Source organism: Suncus etruscus, chromosome 4, assembly GCF_024139225.1.
Source record: "Suncus etruscus isolate mSunEtr1 chromosome 4, mSunEtr1.pri.cur, whole genome shotgun sequence".
In the NCBI taxonomy this organism is placed as follows: Eukaryota; Metazoa; Chordata; class Mammalia; order Eulipotyphla; family Soricidae; genus Suncus; species Suncus etruscus.
The window spans coordinates 148,124,966-148,149,163 of NC_064851.1; the positions used below are offsets into that span (position 1 = coordinate 148,124,966).

Sequence of the window (24,198 nt, forward strand, 5' to 3'; positions counted from 1 at the left end):
ATATAAAAACATAAATAATATACTTTGTGATAAAGCAATTATATAATATACAAGTTAGCCAGTGAGAAAGAGAAAGGATTAAGCTTAATTTATCTGTTAAACTGATTTAAAAATCTGTTAAATTGATTTTATAAGTCTGTTAATTGATTTTACAAACAATAATTGATTGCCTGGTATTTATTAGTTATGAATTCTTATTGCCTAGAGTAGTTTTAAAAAAGAAATTGAAATATCCCAAGTGTCCTTCCTCACCACCCCACACTGGCCTGTATTCTAGATAGGCTTTCTACTTCCTTCATTCAGTCACATTTTGTTATTATAGTTCCCAGTGTAATTATTTCTGTGACTGTACTAAACGACCCCTGTGGTGACACTTGGAATAATGGTCATGGGAATGTTGCACTGATGAAGGATTTTATATATTTAAAAAATCAAAAAAAAAAAAAAAGAAAAGATAAGGCTTCCCAATTCTTACCACATGCTGTGTTCTTTACACTGACTGTATAGAAAGAGGAGGTACAGTAAATGCACCCCATATACACCTCAACCCAGGACCTTTGCCTGGTCTGTATTGTAAATTGGGGGACCAAAAAAAAAAAGACATTGAAATAATTCCCAGAGTTGAGGGTTGGAAGGACCCGCTCAAGTTATGAAGCTCACCACAAAGAGTGGTGAGTGCAGTTAAAGAACTAGGCTGAGAACTATCAAAACAGTATCAGTGAGTAAGGGATGTAGAAAGCCAGGCAGAGGGTGGGAGAGGGAGGAGATGGGGGCATTGGTGATGGGAAGGTTGCAAGAGTGAAGGGGGGCATTCTTGTTATGACTGAAACCCAACTACAATTATGTTTGTAATCACGGTGTTTAAATAAAGCAATTATTTAATTAAGAAGGTTTTTGGTAGGACTGGAGAGGTGGTGCACGTAAGTGGTAAGGATTTTGCCTTGCTGGAGCTAGCCTAGGACGGACTGTGGTTTGAACCTTCAGTGTCCCATATGGTCCTCCAAGCCAGGAGAGATTTCTGAGCACATAGCCAGGAATAACCCCTGAGCATCACCGGGTGTGGGCCTCCCCTCTCAAAAGACCCCTCCCCCAAAATATTGGTAGCAATAGTTTTTTGTAAAAGTCTTCTAGCTTACAAAAGCTAATATATTAAAAACCCCTAAATTTATGACTCATATTTTATTATATATTATTTTATTCTATAAGTCATGCATGATTGATAGCATTATTTGTTATTATTAAGCTACATAATAATAATTAAGGAAGAAGAAAGTTGAAGAAGTAATACATTTTTTCTCACATTGAAATATATACAACACATAATATTCATAGATGTACTTTATAAATCTAAGAAATTTTACATGGTGATAACCCCTGAGCATCACCGGGTGTGGGCCTCCCCTCTCAAAAGACCCCTCCCCCAAAGTATTGGTAGCAATACTTTTTTGTAAAAGTCTTCTAGCTTACAAAAGCTAATATATTAAAAACTGCCTCTTTCAGACAAAATATACATATAAGAAAAAGTTATGTTTTGTGAATTTTATTTTAGTACTTAATAAATGTTAATATTTAATTATTAATAAAATACTAATAAGTACTGATATTTTAATAAGTTTTTACTTTTATAGTTTATTACAGCTTATTTATAATTTTTTTAATATGAATAGATACTAACTGGCAATTTTAAAAATAACCTAAATGTATGCAGCTGGAGTGAGATACCACAGCAGTAGGGAGTTTGTCTTGCATGTGGGTATCTGGGACTGATCTGGGTTGGATATCAGGCATCTTATTTGGTTCCCGGAGCTTGCCAAGAGTAATTTCTGAGCACAGAGCAAGGGATAAACCTGAGTGCCACCAAGTGTGGCCCCCAAACCAAAGCAAAAAAAAACCCCTAAATTTATGACTCATATTTTATTATATATTATTTTATTCTATAAGTCATGCATGATTGATAGCATTATTTGTTATTATTAAGCTACATAATAAAAATTAAGGAAGAAGAAAGTTGAAGAAGTAATACATTTTTTCTCATATTGAAATATATACAACACATAATATTCATAGATGTACTTTATAAATCTAAAAAATTTTACATGGTGATAAGACAAAGTTTTCTCAAAAATTTACAAAAGTACTTTGAGTACTATTACAGCATAATATTATTAATTAGAACAGGATACATTTTATTGCTTTCAATAAAAGTTTTACTCTATTTGCATTATTCTTCTTACTCTTGCTATCACCATCTCATTGAGTTTGTGAGGTCCAGATATTTGCATGAACATTTAGTGGAAATGAAAAATGATCAGACTTGAACATCAAACCCAATGTCAAAGACAACAGAATCTATACCTAATCCACAGCAAGCTTTACAAGTAGGGACCAGCTTATCTAGTATTCTGGTGAGAAAAGGAGGGAGTGCTGGAATGCATGTTGGAGACATGGGTGGAGGGAGAAGATCACTGGTGGTGGGAATGACACTGATTCATTGTAATTATGTACCTTAAATATTACTTGAAAGATTTGTAATTCACTTTGGCCACAATAAAAATTAAAAATTCATTAATATGCATTTAAAAATTAAATTATTACAAAAATTTTGGTAGTTATGATATAATTTGACATTAACTTACACTTTTATTTAAATATTCAATATGCATACTCAGATATTTTCAATAACATTTTTGATGCTTTTTTATTTGCACACAAATCATCAAAAAAGCATCTAATGGGTGTTTTGGAATAATTCCTTAAATTATTTCACTCTGCAAGGTGAAATTCTGACATGTTATTAAAAATTGCATAAAAATGTTTAAGTACTTTCTTTGAGTCATTAAATATGAAGTTAAAATCAGATTAAATTAAGAGTTATAAAATAATAAAGTATAATAAAATAGTTTATACTTATTCATAGTAGCCACTACTATAGAAAAATACATTTCATTGTTCATAGATTAGTAAATAGTAAAATGTGTGTATCAGAAAAAAATTCCACCATCTAGATATCTAAGAGAGTGTTTCAATATAGTGTTTTTCTCAATATGTACCTCTAAAATATATGTAGCTATGTAAACTGGAGATCATTGCAAATAAAAACTTTAAAAATGTTCTTATTGAGAAAGACTTCAATAAAGGACTTTAATAACTGAAATAGATTGCATTTCTATATTTCATTTCTCTTTGTCTCTGTTTCTATCTCACATTCTCTTTGCAATCTTTTATCTGTCGTCTTTCTATCTTTCTCAATTATAAAAGTTTTGTTGCGTAGATCTCTAAAACAATGCTGAGTAGGCCTCAAGACTGTCCACAAGCAGTCTCATGTGAAGTTCCTTAAAATATTATTTTATAACTCCCTGAAATGCTTGGGACTATGTGATGCCAAGAATTTAATATGGGGGGCAGAGATAGCACAGTATTAAGGCATTTGCCTTGCACAGGACCAACCCAGGAGGCATTGGTTCGATTCCTGGCATCTCTTCTGGTACCCTAAGACTTCCAGGGGTGACTTCTAAGCATAGAGCCAGGAGACCCCTGATGGCTGCTGGGTAAGGCCCAAAACCAAAAACCAAAAATAAAAAAAAAAAAAAGAATTGAACCTAGTATGACTTATGTTAACTATGCGCACCAACTACTGTACTTCCTCTGTCTCTCCAAATTTATCTAGCATTTATATAGGTTGGGAAAATAGACATTTTTGATGATGCACGGCTCAAATGCAAATGTGTCTTTTTTAAATGGCAAAGATCCAAACAAAACAGACCCTATAAGAACAACACCAAGACATACAATGATCTAAATAAAAAGAGAGAGAGAGAGAGAGAGAGAGAGAGAGAGAGAGAGAGAGAGAGAGATGGACTCTTTAAAACAAAAAGGGAGAAGAAAAACTTTAAATATAAAAGAAAGAACATGAAAATCAAACCAGATATCCCATTTGAAATAATCCAGACAAGAGTGGAATGACACATTTTATGACTAATTAAAAGAAACTTTCAACATAGAGTCCACTACCCAGCTAAAAAAAAACTTCTCATTTATATTGAAGGAGAGAGAAAACATTCTTAGACAAAAAAGAATTTACAAGTCAACTCTAAGTGAACTACTCGAAAATCAATTATATACACCACCTAGCCATTTGGAACAGCAACAGCCATACACAATATAATGGCACAATAGTCCTTTCTGTCAATAGTTTCCTTAAATGCTAATGGACTAAACTCTCCCATCAAAAGGCACAAAGTAGCAGGTTGAATCAGGAAACAAAACCCAGCCATCTGAGGCTGGGTTTTAAAATTTCAGGATACTTAAAATTTCAGGATAAACACCAGCTTAGAGTAAAAGGAACAAAAACAATTATACAAGCTACTGGAAAACAAACAAACAAACAAAAACCTGGGGCAGTCATACTTATATCAGACCAAATTGCATTCAGTTTCAAGAAAGTAGAGACAAGGATGTACACTCTCTCTCTTTTTTTTTTTTTGGCCACACCCAGCGGTGCTCAGAAATAGCTCCTGGCAGACACGGGGGCTATATGGGACACCGGGATTCAAACCAAACACGGTCCTGGGTTGGCTGTTTGCAAGGCAAACACCACTGTGCTATCTCTCTGGCCTGGGATGTACACTCTTTATTGACCAGGGGAACAATAGACCAAGATATAATAACTCTGATCAATATATATGCTCCAAATGTAGGGTCAGCAAGATATGTAACACTTTTACTTACTAACCTAGAGAAACACATGAATGGAAACACAATAGTAGTGGGAGATTTTAACACACCACTACTGCCACTGGACAGATCCACTAGGCAGAATCCTAGCAGATGTAAGAAAACTTAATGAGAAAATGTAAGAGCTGAGGCTATTATATTTATACCAGGTCTCTCATCCCCCAGAGGATGAATACACATTCTTCTCAAGTTCACATGGAATGTTTTATAGGATAGACCTTAGGACTCAAGTCTAAATTACATAAATTCACAAATATAAGAATTATACCAAGCTATCAGATCACAATGCCACAGAGATCAATATTGATTTCAAAAATATGTGGAGAAAATATAATGTCTGGAGACTAAACAAAATGCTGCTCAACAACAACTGCATAAAAACTAAATCAAGGATGAAATAAAGAGATTCCTGAAGATAATTGATAATGAAGAAATAAATGATCAAAATCTAGGGGATACTGCAAAAGCAGTAATTAGAGGGGAAACTCATAGCAATACAGCCTACACAAGAAAAGAAAAAAATATAAAATCAACAAAGAAAGAGCACACTTAAATATCTGGAAAACCAACAATAAGGAACCAAAATACATGCAGAAGGAAAATAATAATAAAAATTAGAACAAAAACAACATATCGAAACAAGGAAAACAATGCTAATAATTGATGAAACTAAGAGCAGTTTTCTTAAAAGAATAAACAAGATATGATTCTTCTGTGTGCTTTGGGCACTTAGACATCTTTGTAAGCTTCTCTTCTCTTTTCTGCTGTGTGCTTGACCTTGAACCATTCCACCAAGATTATTCCTGCAGGCACTTCTTCAGAGGTGAGCTGTCCACAGTTGTGCACAGCTCCTAGCCAATGAATCCCAGAATGACACATAGAAAACAGGACACTACTATATGACATTGGGGAAACAACACAGGCCAAAATAATGCAGAGAGAATGAAAATGACAGCTCTGATAATCCAAAAAGAGCCAACCACCTAGTTAGCCTCTCAGATAAGGAGCTTAGTGAAGACATATGGAAGATCCTCATAGAAACCAAAGAAAGCATGAGTCAAGCTGAATGAACCACATATAGAATCAAAAGCATTTGAAAATATAAATAAGAAAATTCCAAACTGAAATATCAGGACTAAAAAACTTAGTAGAAAAAATGCAAACCTATATGGAGAGCCTCTCTAACAGAGTAACAGTAGCTGAGGACAGAATCAGTGAGCTGAAAGATGAGATTCACAACGACTCCATACAAAAGAAGATATTGAAAAAAAGCCTTAAAGAAAATGATCAATGGAAAAAAAAAACCTCAAAGAATGTGAACAGACAAAAATAGAAGAACAGACAAAAATAGAAACAAAAATGGAAACAAATGCAAATGAAGACACAAATGCTCAGAATTTATGGGACAGAGCAAAAGCACTAATAAGAGGAAAATTTATACTTTTGCAAGCACACATCAGGAAAGAATGGACCTACATAAATAGCTTAATTACACAGCTTATACAATTAGAAAATGATCAACAAAAGAAAACAAAAGACTGAAGGAAATAATAAAGCTAAGAGCAGAAATAAAGTGGAAATCCAAAATCAATCTGAAAGATCAAAGAAAGCAAAAATTGGTTCTTTGAAAAATAAAGAAGATTGAAAAACTAAAAAAAAAAGGAGAGAGAAACTTTATAAACCAGATAAGAAATGAGATAACTATAGATACTACAGAGATTCAAAAGGTAATCACAGACTATTTTGAGAAACTTTATGCCCCAAAACATGAGAACCTGGAAGAAATGGATAAATTCTTAGATTCATATTCTTCCATGGTTGACCATAAATGATCTAGCACAGGGGTCTCAAACTTGTGGCCCATGGGCCATTTGCGGCCCTCCGTACAACATTTTGTGGCCCACAGCCGGCCTTCAAATATCGCAGTATTCATGATTATTCGCTTACCGAATAATCACAATAAAAATCACATTAGTAAGAAAAAATCACATTAAACATTCACATACCCCGAGCAGTTCCATTCAGGGTTTAATGTTTAATGCGACTTTTTGCGATTTTTTCTTACTAATGCGATTTTTATTGTGAATATTTGGTAAGCGAATAATCGTGAATACTTTGTGCCTAGCGCAGACGTCATTTCCGCTGCTCCTGCCTGCTGTCCCTTGCATTATCGGAGGCCTAAGGAAGAGAAGGGAGAGAAGAGAGACAAGTTTACTACAGAATTAGATTTTGTCATACCTTCATCATGACTTCATCAAAGCCTGCAGTGAAGAGAAAGATTGATGACGAGCACAGACAATTTCAGGAAAAGTGGGAGATGCAGTATTTCTTTGTTGAGCACAGGGGCATCTCCACGTGTCTGATTTGCTCAGAGAAAGTTGCAGTGCACAAGGAATACAACTTGAAACGCCATTATTCAACTAAACATGCTGAGGAATGTGCAAAATATCAAGGAAATGAGAGAGCCAAGCGGGTTGCCAGTCTTAAAGCATGTCTAATGAGGCAACAAGATTTCTTCAAGAAAGCAACCAAAGAGAATGTTGCATCAGTCAAAGCTAGTTACATGGTTAGTAAGATGATTGCTAAGGCAGGAAAAGTATTCACAGAAGAAAAGTTTGTTAGAGAATGCATGTTACAGGCTGCAAGTATTATCTGTCTGAAAAAGAAAGGTCATTTTAGCAAAATCAGCCTTTCTGCCAACACTGTGTGGCCTCAGAGTGCATTTCTGACATGTCAAGTGACATTTATCATCAACTGTGTGAGAAAGCCAAATGTTTTGATGCATTCTCAGTTGCTCTTGACGAGGGCACAGATATAACAGACACTGTGAAGCTCACAATTTATGTCTTGGTGTTGATTGCAATTTTGAATTGACAGAGGAGCTGCTCACAATAATTCCAATGCATGATCAGACCACCACTAATGAGATATTTTGGCATCTGTGTGGTGCCATTGAGAATGCAGATTTGCCATAGAAGAGGTTTGTTGGAATAATAACTGATGGAGCACCATGGATGACAGGGAAGAAAAATGGACTGATGGCACTTGTTCAAAAAAACCTTGAAGAGGAGGGTGTAGAGAAAGCCATTTCTCTTCACTGCATTATCCATCAGCAGGCCCTTTGCAGTAAGTGCCTGCCATGTGACAATGTGATGTCTGTTGTTTTGAAATGCATCAACCAAATCAGATCCAGGGGCTTATAGCACAGGAGGTTCCATGCTTTTTTTTAGAGGAAATGTAGTCAGAATATGGAGATGAGCTCTATTTCACTGAGGTACATTGGCTCAGCAGGGGAAATGTCTTGAAAATATTTTTTCAGTTGAGAGAAGAAGTGAAAGCCTTCATGGAGAAGGATGGGAATGCTGTTTCTGAGTTGAGTGATCGCAAATGGCTCATGGACTTAGCTTTTCTTGTTGACATCACACATAAGCTGAATATACTAACCAAGATGTTACAAGGCCCAGGGCAGCTTATCAGTGCTGTTTATGGCAACGTGACAGCATTTTCCACAAAACTTGTTATGGAAATCCCAGCTCTCTCAGACAAACCTTTGCCATTTCCCACCATGCAAGGAACTTGTGGATGCAGGCATACCATTCAGTGGTGAGAAATATGTTGATGCTATTTTTAAGCTCGAGAAGGAATTGGATCACAGATTTGCAGACTTCAAAAGTACAGAGCCACTTTCCAAATTATTGTGGATCCCTTTTCCTTTGATGTGCAAGATGCCCCTCTTGTGTTCCAAATGGAGCTCATTGACCTGCAATGCAACTCTGATCTCAAAGCCAAGTTCAGGGAGATTTGTGGAAAAGCAGACATGCATGGACAATTTTTGAGAGAATTGCCCCCCAGCTTCCCTGAGCTTTCCTGAATGTTTAAGCACACCATGTGCCTTTTTGGGAGCACATATTTGTGTGGAAAGTTATTCTCCACATTGAACTTCAATAAGTCAAAGTACAGGTCTAGACTTAATGATGATCATCTTCAAACCATACTGAGGGTCTCAATTGCTTCCTCTCTAAATCCAAATGTGGTTCAGATTTGTGAGAAGAAGCGCTGTCAAGTCTCTGGCAGCAAAGAATAGGCAAAAGATGCCATGTTCAGAAGAACTGTTCATGATCTTCACTCAATGTTCTATTCATGTTCAGAAGAAATAATTAAAACTGTTAATAATGACGTTAGAGGACTTTTTTTTGTGAAATTCCTTATTCAGCCCTGCCTCACCCTGAATTTGCCTCCTGTGGCCCCCAGTTAAATTGAGTTTGAGACCCCTTATCTAGCATATCTAAAGAGATGTATCACTTTTAAGTAAATTAAAATAGTAATCAAAAGTCTTCCCCCTCAAAAAAAGCCCAGGGTCAGATGAATTTATTAATGAATTCTTTCAAACCTTTCAAGAAGAACTACTAACAATACTTTACAGGCTCTTTCAGGAAATTAAAAAAAAACACTCCCAAAAAACTTTTTATGAATCTGACAGCACTGTGATACAAAAACCAGGAAGAGCTGCTGCAAAGAAAGAAAACTACAGACCATTATTCCTGATGAACACAGATGCAAAGATCCTCAACAAAATTATGATCCAATGCCTGATCACCATGACCAAGTAAGTTTTATTCCAGGAATGCAAGGTTGGTTTAACATATATAAATCAATCAATGCAACATATCATATCAACCAAAGGAAAAATAAAAACCATATGATCATATCAATAAATGCAGAAAAAGCATTCACCAATGTCCAACACCCATTCTTGAAAAAACTCTCAACAATCTGGAAATGAAAGAAACTTTATAGTCAAGGCCATCAACCAAACCAATAGCAATTTTTTTTTGTTTTTTTGGACCACACCTGGTGACAATCAGGAGTCCTCTTCTCTGCACTCAGAAATTGTTTCTGGCTTAGGGTACCATATGGGGCACTAGAGGATCAAACTGCACTCCGTCCTAGGTCAGCTGTGTGCAAGGTAAACACCCTACTGCAGTGCCACTACTCTGGCCCCACAAATATTATTCTTAGGAGATATAAACTAAAAGCATTGCTCTAAAATACGGTACAAAATACTGTCCCCTCTCACCACTCCTACTCAATATAGTGCTGGAAGTTCTTATTATAGCTATTGGGTAAGAAAAAGTTATCAAGGGCATCTAGATAGGAAGAAGTCAACTTCCCACTGTGCAGATGTTTGCAGACATGCTACTATATTTAGAAAATACTAAAGACTCTAAGACTATACTTTCAGGGATCATTTCTATAGTATGTGACTAGAGAAGTTTCTCTGATCGTGTAGAGCACATGAAGCCACGAGGAGGAGCCAGAGCATCCTCTTCTGAGCATGAAGCCAGCTTTAGGTGTCGCTTCTGTGGCTGCCTCTTATGATTGATGATCGTTCTGCCTTTTCTCCAAAAAGGGTAGAGGGAGAGAATGCAGTCTGAGTGGTAAAGAAGAAAAAAAAAAGAAAGAAAGAAAATACTAAATACTCTACCAAAAAGCTTATAGAAACAATAGATTAATATACCAAAATGGCAGGCTATAAAATTAACACTCAAAAATCAATGGCTTTCTTATACACAAATAATAATAGAAAAACAATGGACATTAAAAGAAACAATCCATTCACAATAGTACCACACAAATTCAAATACCTATACATCAATTTAACTAAATAGGCAAAGGGTCTATAAAGAGAAAACTACAAAACCCTTCTTCAAGAAATAAAAGAGGACACAGGAAAATTGAAATATATACTCTGTTCATGGATCGAAAGGTTTAACATCATTAAAATGGCAATAGTTCCCAAAGAATTGTACACATTTAATGCAATTCCACTAAGGATACCCATGACACTATTCAAAGAAGTGGATCAAAGACTCACAAAATACACTTGAAACAATAGTCACCCATGGAATAGCTGGAGCAGCCCTTAGGTCAAAGTTTATGGGAGGTATCACTTTCTCAAACTATAAATTGTATTACATAGCAATAGCCATTAAAACAGCATGGTATTGGAATAAAGTGAGACCCTCAGATTAACAGAATAAACTTGAGTATTCAGAGAATGATCCTAGACATACAATCAATTAATCTTTGATAAAAGGGAAAAATTCAAAATGGAGAAAGGTAATTCTATTCAACACGTGTTGTTGGACAAATTGTCAGCCACATGTAAATAAGCAGACTATATGACCATCTAACACCATACATAAAGGTCAAATTCAAATGAATTAAAAACTATGTTATCAGATCTGAAACCATAAGGTATATAGAGCAATATGTAGCTAAGTCACTACATGGTATTGAGACTAAAGGCATCTCAAGGAGGACAAATCACTCTCCAAATAAGTGGAAGCAGAGATAAACTATGGGACCTTATTAAGCTGAAAATCTTCTGCACTTTAAAGGAAATTGTGATGATGATACAAAGGCCACCCACAGAATGGGAGAAACTATTCACCCAATACCCATCAGATAAGGGGCTAATATCAAAGATATACAAGATACTGATAGAATTTAACAAGAAAAAAATCTAACCCCATCAAAAATTGGGGGAAAATTGAACAGAGACTTCCTTCAAAGAAGAAATACAAATGGTCAAAAGGCACATCAATAAATGCTTCACATCGCTAATCATCAGGGAGATGCAGGAACACTCATTCATGACTGGTAGAAAATCCATCCAGTCCATTCTTTATGGAAAACAATACGGAGATTCCTCAAAAAACTGTACCTTGGGCTCCTCTATGATCCAGCTATACCACTTCTAGGTATATACCCTAGGAACACAAAAACACAACAAAAATGTGCCTTCTGCACACATATTCATCGCAATACTATTTACAATAACTAGAATCTTAAAATAAGCGAGATGCCTGATAAATAAATGACTAAACAAACCGTGGTATATAAACACAATGGAATACTATGCATCCATCAGGAGAAATGAAGTCTTGAAATTTTCCTATACATGATGGGCATGGAAACTATTATGTTGAGTGAAATAGGCAGAAGAGAGAAAGACATAGAACAGTCTTACTCATTTGTGGGATTTAAGGAAAAAAAGACAATTAATATAATATTTTTTAAATAATACCCAGAGACAATAGAAGTCAGGGCTGAAAGAGCTGGTCCATGATATGAAGCTTATCAGAAAGAGTGGTAGTGTAGTTAGAGGAATAACTACACTAACAACTATCATGACAATGTCAATGTGTGAGAGAAGTAGAAAGCCTTTCTCAAATATAGGCAGGGAGTGGAGGGAGAATGGAGATGGTGGAATATCTGATGGTGGGAATGTTGCTCTGATGTAGAGGGGTGTTTTTGTTGACTGAAACTCAACTACAAACATTACAAGCATATTGGTAATCATGGTGCTTAAATAAAGATATTAATTAAAAATTTATCTATTCAACACATAAAAGAATTAAACAAGATAGTCAAACTAATGGCAAGGATAAAAAGGAAATTTATCACAGGATAAAAAGGAAATTGTTCAAATAAATCTATCAGAAATGAAAAGGGAGACACTTTAAATATAACCTCAAGAAATCCAAGGCATCATGCGAGCTTACTAGGAAGAATTGTACTTCATTAAGTTGGAGACCTAAAATATAAACAGATTTCTGGAAAAAAATAATTACCCAAAACTGGGAAGAAAGGACAAGGAATTAGAAAACATAAACAGGAGAATGTATGAAGCCCAAGTCTGCTAATCACAAGTAAAGAAATTGAAACAGTAAATAAGAAACTACCCAAGAATAAAGGTCTAGGACCTGAGAGTTTTACTTTGAGTTTTATTATACATTCAAAAAAGATCCTTAAACTCTTCCAAAAGATCAAAGAGACACAACCCTCCCTAATACCTTCTATAAAGTTGACATCATACTCATTTCCAAAGCTGACAGAAATACTACCAAGAAAGAAAACTACAGACCAATATCACTGCTGAATATATAATTAATGTTGGCAAATTGTATCCAAGAACTTATCAAAAAGATTATATATTAACACCAAGTAGGTTTCACTAGGGATACAAGGGTGGTTCAATATATTCAAAGAAATCAACTTCATATACCACATCAGTAAAAGGATTAAAATCCTACATAATTACTTCAATAGATGTGGATAAAGCATTTGACAAACTCCAGCACACCTTCATTATTAAAACCCTCAGATAGTAACAAGATAGTAACAACTAACTATAAGAAGAACATAGCCAATGTTATTCTTTTTTTTTTCTGAGACTGTTTCAATTTTATTTCCTTTTAACTCGCTCTTATTCCTTTTTTAATATAATTTTTATTTTGATCATAGTGGTTTACATGTTGTTGACAATAATATTTTAGTTAAATATTTACATAACATCAGGGGGGATTCCCATCACCAAATTGTCCTCCCTACACCTCCGTTTTTGTCCTATCTCCAGTATCCTCTTCCCTCACTCCCAGGGCTGTTAGAATATGTGGTCCCCTATGTACCTATCCTACTACATAGTAGTCTTGTCTGATTGGTCTAGGTGCCTCCCTAATTTCCCCCTCTGACTGGGAGGCAGGCCTAGGTAGTACAATTTGCGTGGTTTGGTTTGAAGAAGAGAAAAGTAGTAAACTGGGGTAAAAGTCTAATACTCCGAAAGTGGGCAGAGTCTTTCTAGAGGCTCTTATCATCGATTTGAGGGGTGAAGGAGAAAAAAACCCGAAACATTCCCTCAGTACAAAAAACAAACAAACAAAAAAACAAAAAAAAAAAAGAAAAAAGTGTCCAATATCCAGCGAGGACTCCAACAATAATGGTAAGCACCACACACGCACAAAAAAATAAAAAATAATAAAATAAAAAAAATAAATAAATAACCCGCCATGGTCTTGAGATAAGAAACATGACATAGCCCATAAAGAAAGAATAGAAAGAAAGAGAAAAAAATAGGTATATCTGGGGACAACAGCTTTAATAACCACACCCAAACAGAGAAATCGACCAAAAATAGGTAGGTAAGTAAAAATAATAATAATAATAATAATAATAATAATAATAATAATAAATGAAGGTAAAAAATAATATATAAAAAGTAAACAATGTTTTGTGCTTTTTTTTTCCCTCCTGCCCTGGCACAGTAAATATTGGGGTCATTTGAAAAGGAATTCACTTGGCCTAAGAGTTATGGGTTTCTCCGTCCTTGGAGTATATTGTCATGGGATCAACTATAGACTCTGTTCAGGATCATTTACTCTGCCGGTGGTCTTTTGTCGTGTTTGGGAGACTTCTGTTTTGTTCTGGGTGGTACAATCAGACCTCTGTGTCTAGAGATCTCAGTGTCTGCACAGATTCAGGGTTGGGACTTATGATGACGTCAGTCTTTGTGGTTCAGTATTTCTGTTCCCTCAGTGTCCTTTTAATCCATCTTCTGTGGTTGGTGGTCTTAGTCTTTGCACTGTACTTAGGATGGCACTTAGGATAGCATCTTTCTTTGTGGTTCCAGAAGCCAGATTCCATTACAATTGTCTCTGCTAGACATTTGGAAGAGGGGTTCATGGTTGTTGTGCAGGTCGTAGCTCAAACCCTAGACTAGGGTTTTTTTTATTGGTCCCACGGTGTATACTGTCTGGTCATGGTTCTAGCCACCAGTCATCTGTAAATCGCGATCTTGGCTTTTGGATCCACCAAAGGGTGACAAGTCTTCTGATTTTGTCTTATTGTTAGCTGGTAAGGTAGGGTAACCTGCTCTTAGGTCAAGTTGTTCCCATGTTATTCTTAATGGAGACAAATTTCTCCAAGATAGTAACAGCTATCTATAAAAAGCCCATTGCCATAATTATTCTTAATGGAGAAAAATTGAAAGCATTTTCACAAAGTCAGGCCCTTGGCAATGATGTCTGTTGTCTACACTCTTATTGAACCTAGTATTATAAATTCTAGCAATAGCAGTCAGGCAAGGGAAAGAAAATAAAGGAATCCATTTTAAAAAAAGAGGAAGTAAAATTATCTCTATTTGCAGGTGACATGATGATGTACTTCAAAGATCCTAAAAACATTTTAGATAATAACCAATACAACAAAGTCATTACACAAATACATATTCATTTATACAAATAATGACTCTGAGGAAAAAGAGATCAAGTAATCTATCTCATTTAAAGTAGTCTCCAAAATTTTCAAGTACCTATGACTCAACCTAATGAGAAGGGTTAGAGACCTATACCACTAAAACTTCAAACAATTAAGAAACTGAAGATGACCTAAGGAAATAGATTGGAAGAATCAGTATCATTAAATTCCCATCTTACCCAAACTACTATCCCTATTCAAATTCAGACAATGCTTTTCAAGGACTTACAACAATCAATTTAAAGTTTGTGTGGAACAAAAAAAACACCTAGGATAGTCAAATCTATGTTGAAAAACAAGAAACTGGGAGATAGCTCATACATAACTTGAAAGTCTACTACAAAGCTATAGTGATTAAAATAGCATAGTTTTGGAATAAGGACAGACTTTCAGATCAGACAGAATAGAATATCTAGTGATAACCCTCCAAATATACTTAATTAATCCTTGTTAAAGAATCCAAGAGCGAAATGAAGTAAAGACAGTCTCTCAACAAATGGTGTTGAAACAATTGTATATCCACCTTCTAAGAAACTAAAGATTGATCCATATCACTCACCTTACACAAAAGTCAATTCAAAGTGGATTAAAGACCTTAAAATCAGAACCAAATCTATAAAATTCATTGAGGAAAACGGGAGAAAAAGTCAATATTTACACATCAAAGAAGTCTTTGATGATGGGATGTCATGATAAAGACTATAGTATCAAATATAAATAAATGGGACTGCATCAAACTGAAAAGTTTCTATATGGCAAAAGAAACTTGGGCTAAAATTAGAAGATAGATAAATGAATAGGCAAATATTTTTGCACTCCATTAAGTTTAGCTATATAGAATTTACAAAGTACTCAAACAAATTAACTCCAAATCCTAAAAACTCCATCAAAAATGGGGAGAGGAAATAGACACTTCTCTGAGGAAGACCAACAGATAGCCAACAGACACATGAAAAAAATGTTCATTTTCACTTATTATTAGGGAAATCCAAATCAAGACAATAATGAGATAACATCTTATAACAGTGAGAATGACACATATAAAAATATCAAATATACTGGGGAAAATCTCTGTTGATGAGACTATGGTAAGAAAGAAATTCACAACCACTGCTGGTAGAAATGTTGCCTGGTGTAACTCCTTAAGGAAAACAGTATGGAGGGTTCTCAGTTAATTCAAATTATGCTGCTATATGACCCAGGAATTCCTCTTTAAGGAATCCCCAGGTGAAAAGAACATTATTTCAAAAGGATATAAAGACACCATTATTCATTGTTGCACTCAGTATAATAATTAAGGCTTGAATCAACCTAGATGTTTAACAAGAAAAGAGTGAATCATGAAGATGCAGCCTGTATATACAATAGAATACTACATAGTTTTAAGGAATGATGCAATATTGCAATTTGCAGAAACATTGATTGAACTGGAATTTACTATGTTAAATGAAGTAAACCATTTGAAAAAGGATAAATATAGAATGATATCATTTATATATGCTCTTTAGAATATCTGCATGAAGAAATGCAATGGGTTACGTGGGAGTTGCCTTGAACATCTTTGGTCCCAGAGTATAGCATGGAGAAGGAAAGAAATGAGTGTAAGAGAAAAAATACAAATATGAAAGGATGAGGGTCTCAGGAGCATTGGTAGTCTTTTTTGTTTGTTTGTTTTTGAGCCATACTCGGTGATAAAAAGGGGTTACTCCTGGCTATGTGCTTGGAAATTGCTCCCATCCCAATGAAACCATATCGGATGCCGGGGATAGAACCCAGGTCCTTTCTGGTTCAGCTACATGAAAAGAAAATGCCCTCCAGCCCCATCATTGGTAGTCTTAAATATCGAAGCCAACAACAATAACAATGGAATTGAAACCCAAACTTATCAACCTAAACTTAAAATGGGCTGTTATACTTGCAGGATGGGTACAAAGAGGTGGTTTGGAATGCACATGGGGAACACTGGTTGAGGGATATGGACACTGGTAGTGGGATTGGCCCTGATCATTTATGTCTGAAATCCAACTATGAAAGTCTTTGCAAATAACAAGGGTTTCAATAAAAATATTTTAAAAATAAAACGGAAAGCTCATAGGTTAAGAATACATAGGTTAATACTACCCCAGCTAGTCAAACAAATCCCCAGGCTAACATCTTGTTTACATCCTGATTTCAGCACTGCATTCCCAACCCCAGAAAACCAAACTATTTATCTCCTGCTTACAGCATTGCATCCCCTACTCCAGGCCAACATCCTGTTGCATCCTGCTTGCAAACACTATAAAGTCTTGTTAGGTATAGTTTTCCCCTGACCAATCTATCACCTAGTGCCCCATAAGCAATGATGTAATTGTGTAGCCAGTTCCTTCTAAGGTCACCTCGCCCTTTTGAAAATTCTCTAAAGTGGGTATAATAGTAAGAATGGAAGTTGGGCCACGATCACTAACTGTGCTTGGTTTATCTCAGCATGCTAGTTTGTGGCTCTCAATAAATTGCTCTTTGCTTGATTGAAAAAAAAAAGATTACATAGGTTAAAATAATGAGAGAATATACTTGATGGGAAGTATAGCCTAGATAACTTATCTATAGGATTAATGCTCTTGAAACAAATGGAGTCATTGATGGTGGAAATGTTATTTGGCGAAGGGGTGAGTCCTTTTTCATAACTGAAACACAACTATAAACATGTTTGTAAACATGATGCTGAAATAAAGATATTAATTTAAAATATCCTCTACACAGCCTATTGTGATAATCATACCTTGAGTTTGATAAAGTAAGAAAAATGACAAGAGTATAGTGTAAAACTAATAATGATATAATCTGGGTATATTTTTTTAAATTAGTACCAACCTCCTCGGACCCACAGTCACACTCTTCACCCTCTTCCTTTATGCCATTGCCACACATCTTAGCACTTTCCTGATATGCTGGACCTAAACGTGGCTTATTTTGAAGACAATTTGACTCTGGCATTGAAATAAAATGTGCAAAATCTTCCAAGCTGCAGTTACTAAAGGTCTTCACACCACTAGAATGACTAAAATGACATGAAACTTCAGATTTTAATATGCTGAATCCATAACTTGGCTAGACTTTATAACATTACATAGCAGACAACTTACTCCATTTTAGTGTAATATTTTCATTTTCTGTGTATAGGAACTCAACTATGCAATAATATATTGTAGACAATGAGAGATAAATTGTAGGAATGAATAGTAATTGGCTTCATTCAAAGTACTTACTCAGCTGTATTCTCTTGTAGCATGTAGCAAATTTGTTTTCCTTTAATGAACTACTAAATGTTTAATAATCATATAGTAAGCAATAATAATGGATTTTCTTTCCTCATGTTTATTTTTAGTTAATATGGTATGGTATAAAATTTTGTAAACACCCAACATAGTATACATAAATAGTATTTTTCTTACTCAAAATTTCACTTAAATTCTAGAATAAAAGTATTATTTATACAGTGTTAGTGCTGAGGTAACTTTTCTAATCATACAACTAAAATATATCATTTTTTAAAACATTTATCAGAGGCCAGAGCAATAGCACTATGTGCAGGGCATTTGCCTTGCACGCAGCCAATATGGGCTTGATCCACAGCATCATATAAGGTTTCCCAAGCCTGCTAGCAGTGATTTCTGAGTACACAGCTAAGAGTAATCCCTTAGTGCTACCAGGTGTGGCTCTCCAAAAAAAGGTTTTTATCATAATTTAGGTAGTATAATTTTAATATCAAAGTGCCTATGAAACTTGACACCCTATCCTGTTAATTCTAGTCAACTTTCCTCCCATTCACCACCAGTATATTTTGATTGGCACTTACTGTTTAAGTTGCTTACCACTCTCTTCCTTAGTCCCACCTATGTGCTTGATCCTTCCCTTATCATCCCATGTTACTTCTAATCAAGTTATTTATTCTCATCCTTTTCTTCCCCCAAGTCTGGACTTTCAGGTTTGAATCCAAGGTTTATTTTGTTATGTTTCTTCTTTGAGCCCCACCAGGAAGTACTCAGGGTTTAATTGTCTTTGTGATGAGGAATCTCTCCAGGCAGCCTCAGTAGACTATATTGGGTCAGCCATGTGCAAGACAATAACACTGTACTGTCCAACAACAGTTTATTCTTAATTTATATTGTCCATACTAATTTTTTCTCTGTATAACACAGTTAAGGAAGATAATTTTATATTTGTACTTCTGCCTCTGGCTTATTTTGCTTAATACAGTTTAGTTGCAGGACTACATTTTTCTTGTGACTTCACAAAATTACATTTTGTAACCACAACAAATTCCTTGCTTTTTTTTTCTTGCATGACATGTGTATTCTAATTCACTTTACTTAGCATGATTTTTAATTATTCCATTAAAATTTATATGAAGAGTCATAGTTCATCTTTTCTCATTTAGTTTATATAAGAAAATTGTAGCATATGTATATACACATTTGTACTGCATATGTGTACATAATTCCAATGGATTTATCTGTTGGGAACTTGTTTTGTTCTCAGACCTTATTTGATGTAAATGATGCTTTGATGAACTCATGTCCTTTGGGTTAAAGTTTTAGGTTCTTGGTATTATGCCCAGAAGTGGGATGAATTACAGAATAACATAGAAGCATTACTCTTACATTTTTGAGAAGTTTCCAGATATTTTCTTTTGTCTTTTGGATCACATCTGGTAGTTTGCAGGGGTGCTCATGGTTTTGTGCTTAGGAATCACTCCTTGAGTGGCTTGGGGACAATGTGGGATAGGTATTGAAGTTTGTTTGGATGTATGTAAGGCGAAAGTCTTTATCCTCTGTACTCTCTCTCCAGCCCAGAATTTAAAATAAAAATAATTACTTAATAGACCACTAATGTCTGAGTGAGCATGAGTTTATAAACTGTGGACTCCCCTTTCAGTGCCCAACCTATACTGTAAATAATCCATGCCTAAAGTTTTTATAGCCCCTCCTATATACTATCACTCCTCCCCCCTTTTCAGAAATCCTTCTATCCTTTAACCCCCTTGTCATGATCCGATATCCCTCCTTATTTATCTCTCTTCACCCTCAGTTCTTAATTCATTAGATACAAAGACCGACCTCCTTCCCCAATAAGCCTTCACCCAGCTCCCAAAGCAAAAGGACATCCTCTCAGCCCCACATCTTGTGCCCCAGCAAGAAACTACAACCAACATTCCTGCCTACTCATGCTCTGTGCCTTGTTTTCACCTCCCTGATCCCTTTCTGCTGCAAATCATTTATCAAACTCTAAAGGACCAGGGTGTGTGATACTGCAAATCATTTATCAAACTCAACAGGATCAGGGTGTGTGATGAAAATGTGCCCTGAATTTCACACCCCCACCAGAATATCTCAAAAGACAATGGGAAGCCGATATTTCCTTTGTATGTTTAATACCTCTATAATAATACCTCTGAGTCTACTTATCCCCAAATGTAAGGTATTCTCTTACTTCACTGTATTTTTCTCCAAGTTTTAAATTTATTTTTATTTATTTTTTCTATTATATATAATATATATTATTCTTTTTCTCGTTAACTTCGTGTGTTTTGGTCCTTCTTAGTATGAAAACCTAAAAGAAAAAGTTTTGACTGGGATAAAAAGCTCAGTTCAAAACCAGGGCACAGAGACTTACGTGTAGCCTGACATTCTGACCCCCAAATGAACCAGCAATACAACATGGTACCATTCCTTTTTGCAAAGGCATACTAAAAACAGGGGAAATCTTATGTATAGAAGCAAGTTATTATTTACTAGGGATAATTGCCCATGCAATTTATAATACAGGGTCACCTCTCATCCTGAACATGTGTCATGTGGACCTGATTTAGACTAAGTGATCAGAGAGCAACTGTCTAATCCGGATTGATATGACATCCAGAATACAAGGAAATGGCATCAACCTGATCTAAGAAAAAATTTTCCTATTTAATCACCTAAGAGTAAGATGAGATCAGAAGACATGTCATCCTTTGATCTGTGCAAAACCCAAGATTGCTAACTACAGATGACTGACCTTGACAACCATGACTGGGCAGAACTTATCCTGGGACCAATAAGAAAGACCATAGCCTAGGCTTTGGTCTAGCATTTGTACAATAACCAAGATCTCTAATTCCAGAGGTCTGACTTTGACATCTGCGACAGAGCAGATCTTCTGGAAACACAATGAAGGACTCTATCCTAGGCTCCTCCTAGGATCTGTTCAAACACTAAGACCACCCATTACAGAAGACAGATTACAACAACAGTGATAGAACAGAACTGCTAGAATCCTAAAGAAAGACTCTATCCTAGGTTTTATCCTATGACTTGTGCAAATACCAAAATATCTAGTTAGAGGACTGATACTATTACCCACAACTGAGCAGAAAGTTTCCTGGCACCAAAAAAATCTCCATGTGGTGCGAATAGGAGCTTGTATGGAGCCTGTAATTATTTCCATGACAATACATTTCAAGGATGGAGAAACCCTGGATCTTTTAAGTCAAGGGACCTCCCTTTATATTTTTCCCAATATTTACTATTATTATGCAAAACAAACAAAAAACAAACAAAAAAACCTTGTCACACCAGCCATCCTCTTTTTTTTTCTTTTTTCTTTTCTCTCTCTCTCTTTTGGTCTAGTGGTTATTGTTTGGTTGTTGTATTTTCTGCTGTGGTGCTTTTTTGTAGTCGCTGGTTTTGGTCTTTTGTATGATTTTTGCTTTTTTGTATTTTATCTATTTGGTTGTTGTTGATTTTGTGTGTGTGTGTGTGTGTGTGTGTTTGCCTTTCTTTTCTTCTTTTCCCCCTTCTTTTTAAATCAATATTTATAACCTCTAGATGGACTTTTCCCAGTTTTATGTTGTTGGGTTTTTTTATATATTGTTTTTTTTTTCTTTTCTCATCTCTTCTTTTATCTCAAACGGAACCACATAACTTGAATTATCTTGTTATACACCTCATAAATTGGGGGGGAAATATGGATGGTACTGAAATCAAACATTCATATGAACATTGAGTAGAAAAAAATTATCAGACTTAAAAACCAAACCCAAAGTCAAAGACAACAGAATCGATAACCAATCTTCAACAAGCTGTACACAGAAGAGACCAGTTATACTAGCAGACCAGAAGGCAAAAGAGACGGGTGCTGGGAACAGGGTTGGAAGGGGGACAACACTGGTGGTGGAAATATCTCTGATTTAACGCCATTATGTACTTCAAGTTTTAATGTGAAAGACTTGTAATTCGTGTTGATCACAATAAAATTATTAATATATATATTTTTGTTGAGTGTCATTTATTGCATACAGAAAATGTTTTGGGATGGTGGTTCTTAATTTAAATTTTTATTATTATGAATAGTTACTGACATAAAAATGCTGTAATTATGAAATATATAATTTGATGATTTATATAATTAAGTTACTCACTTTATTAAGCAATAGATTTTAAAACTACTTATTTAGAAGGCCATAAATATGTTAATCATATAAGGACCATCAGAAACAAATTTTAGAAAAATCTACCAGTTTTCATTTTGTTATCATAATCAGGTTTAACACATACTTTGGTTGATCATATTCACTATCATGAAAATGGAGAGGGGGTGCACAGCAGATAGCATTTGTCTTGCATGCAGATGACCTGGGTTTGATCCTGTCATTCCATATGATGACTGGGCCAGCCAGGACTGATATCTGAGCACAATGCCAGAGTAACTCCTGAACACTAACTGCTGCGTCCCCAAAATAGTAAAAACAAATAAAATTTAAAACAGAATGAGGATGTGAAATGAACAGTTCAGATGTATTATATACAAATATCAAAAAAGGAAAGAAAATATCAAAAAAGGTAGCAATATTACTAAAAATAAAACTACACAAATACATAAGCTATATGTTAACTTGTTTACAGTATATACTATTTTTAGAAATGTACTTAATATCTTTATTCATAGCAAAATAGCAATTATGACTTTTTCTATTTAGCAGATTTTTTACTTCTGCCTTGCATAGGTTTTCTGTTGTATTCTTTAATCTTTTCTTTATCCCTAGAAATAGAGCCTTTGATTTTTAATATGAATATATGGCTTATATACAAAACTTACTTTTATTACTTTTTTCTTATCTTAGAATTAATGATTGGTTTTATTAAATTTCATTGAATTATAATCACAGATTTATGTCAATTGTTTTAGTAAAAACATAAGGTGCAACTGTTATGTGAAGCTGTTTTTTGTTAAAAGATATTGAGCAGGGACAATTTAAAAATAATGATGCAATTATTAAAAACACTACAGACAAAGGTTTGATAATTGGTTCAGAATTATTATGACTTTAGGGCTGGAGCAATAGCACAGCTGTAAGGTGTTTGGACACTGGTTGAATCCTGACATCCCATCGGGTCGCCCTATCCCAATAAAAGTATCATTATGACTTTAGATTCCAGTAAATAATGTCACAGTTGTGTTTTTATGGCATGTTTTATTCATTTGGTGACTATAATTTTAGTTAGCAGTAATTGAAACTTTTTATTAAGGAACCTGATTTGAAATTGTAAATAAAACCTATAAGTAGAAAACAAAGTAAAATTATACTGTAATTGCCACAATTGCCACACAATTATTAGAATTAACCAAAGTAAAAATGAAACTTATCATTGTTTTAAGATATGATTATAATGGAATTTCTGTAAATTTAAGTAAATATAAATGCCAAATTTTATCAATTCAATACAAACCGAATATTGGTGAATTCACATTTCAAACATGCATTTCCTAAATATAAGATGCAAAATAAAAACAATAATATGCAAGTTTCTATTTAAATTACATAGAAAATAATTTAAGGCAATATATTTTTAGACTATAATAAAAACACTCAATAACTTTCTTTTTTAAATTTTTTCTAGGTTTAGGTTAGTGTTAGGGCTAGGGTAGGGTATAGGTTAGGTTTAGAGTTGGAATTAGATTAGGGTTAGTTTGTTATTGTTAGGTTTAGGTTAGGGTAGGCCAAGTTATAGGGTTAATTAATGAAGATTAGGGTTAAAGTTAGGATAGGGTTAGAATTAGGGTTAAGCTTAGGGTTTATTTTTATTTTTACTTTTTTATTTTTAATTTAATATTCATGTTTACAAATTTTTTTTTCACTGGGATTTCAGTCATAGAATGTATACCACCCTTCACCAGTACTATCTTCCCACCACCAGTGTTCCCCCATTTTACTCCCAAACCCAATATTATTCACTCTAATATTCACTATTATTTTTATGGTAGTTGTGGTTAGTGCTCTAAATGCACTCACAGCTCTTTGTGGCAAGCTTAATGTCATGAGCTGGTCCATCTGACATTCAGTTCTAT

At 34.8% G+C, this 24,198-nt stretch overlaps 1 protein-coding gene and 2 non-coding genes across 3 annotated transcripts in view; 2 read left to right on the plus strand and 1 right to left on the minus strand.

Moving 5' to 3' along the window:
• Positions 1-458: 458 nt before the first annotated feature.
• LOC126007891 (small nucleolar RNA SNORA51) lies at positions 459-591 on the plus strand. The gene has a single exon (XR_007495366.1). It is a non-coding gene; the product is annotated as a small nucleolar RNA SNORA51 (small nucleolar RNA).
• A 4,872-nt stretch (positions 592-5,463) lies between these two features.
• Positions 5,464-24,198, minus strand: part of LOC126007255 (disintegrin and metalloproteinase domain-containing protein 2-like) — an 81,280-nt gene continuing 62,545 nt past the window's right edge. Inside the window, exons 14-15 of the mRNA XM_049772712.1 lie at positions 17,682-17,872; positions 5,464-5,585 (exon numbers count right to left, since the gene is read on the minus strand). Of these exons, the coding sequence (XP_049628669.1) occupies positions 5,464-5,585; positions 17,682-17,872 (313 nt within the window). The remainder of the gene's footprint in view (positions 5,586-17,681; positions 17,873-24,198) is intronic.
• LOC126008196 (small nucleolar RNA U3) lies at positions 9,961-10,174 on the plus strand. The gene has a single exon (XR_007495550.1). It is a non-coding gene; the product is annotated as a small nucleolar RNA U3 (small nucleolar RNA).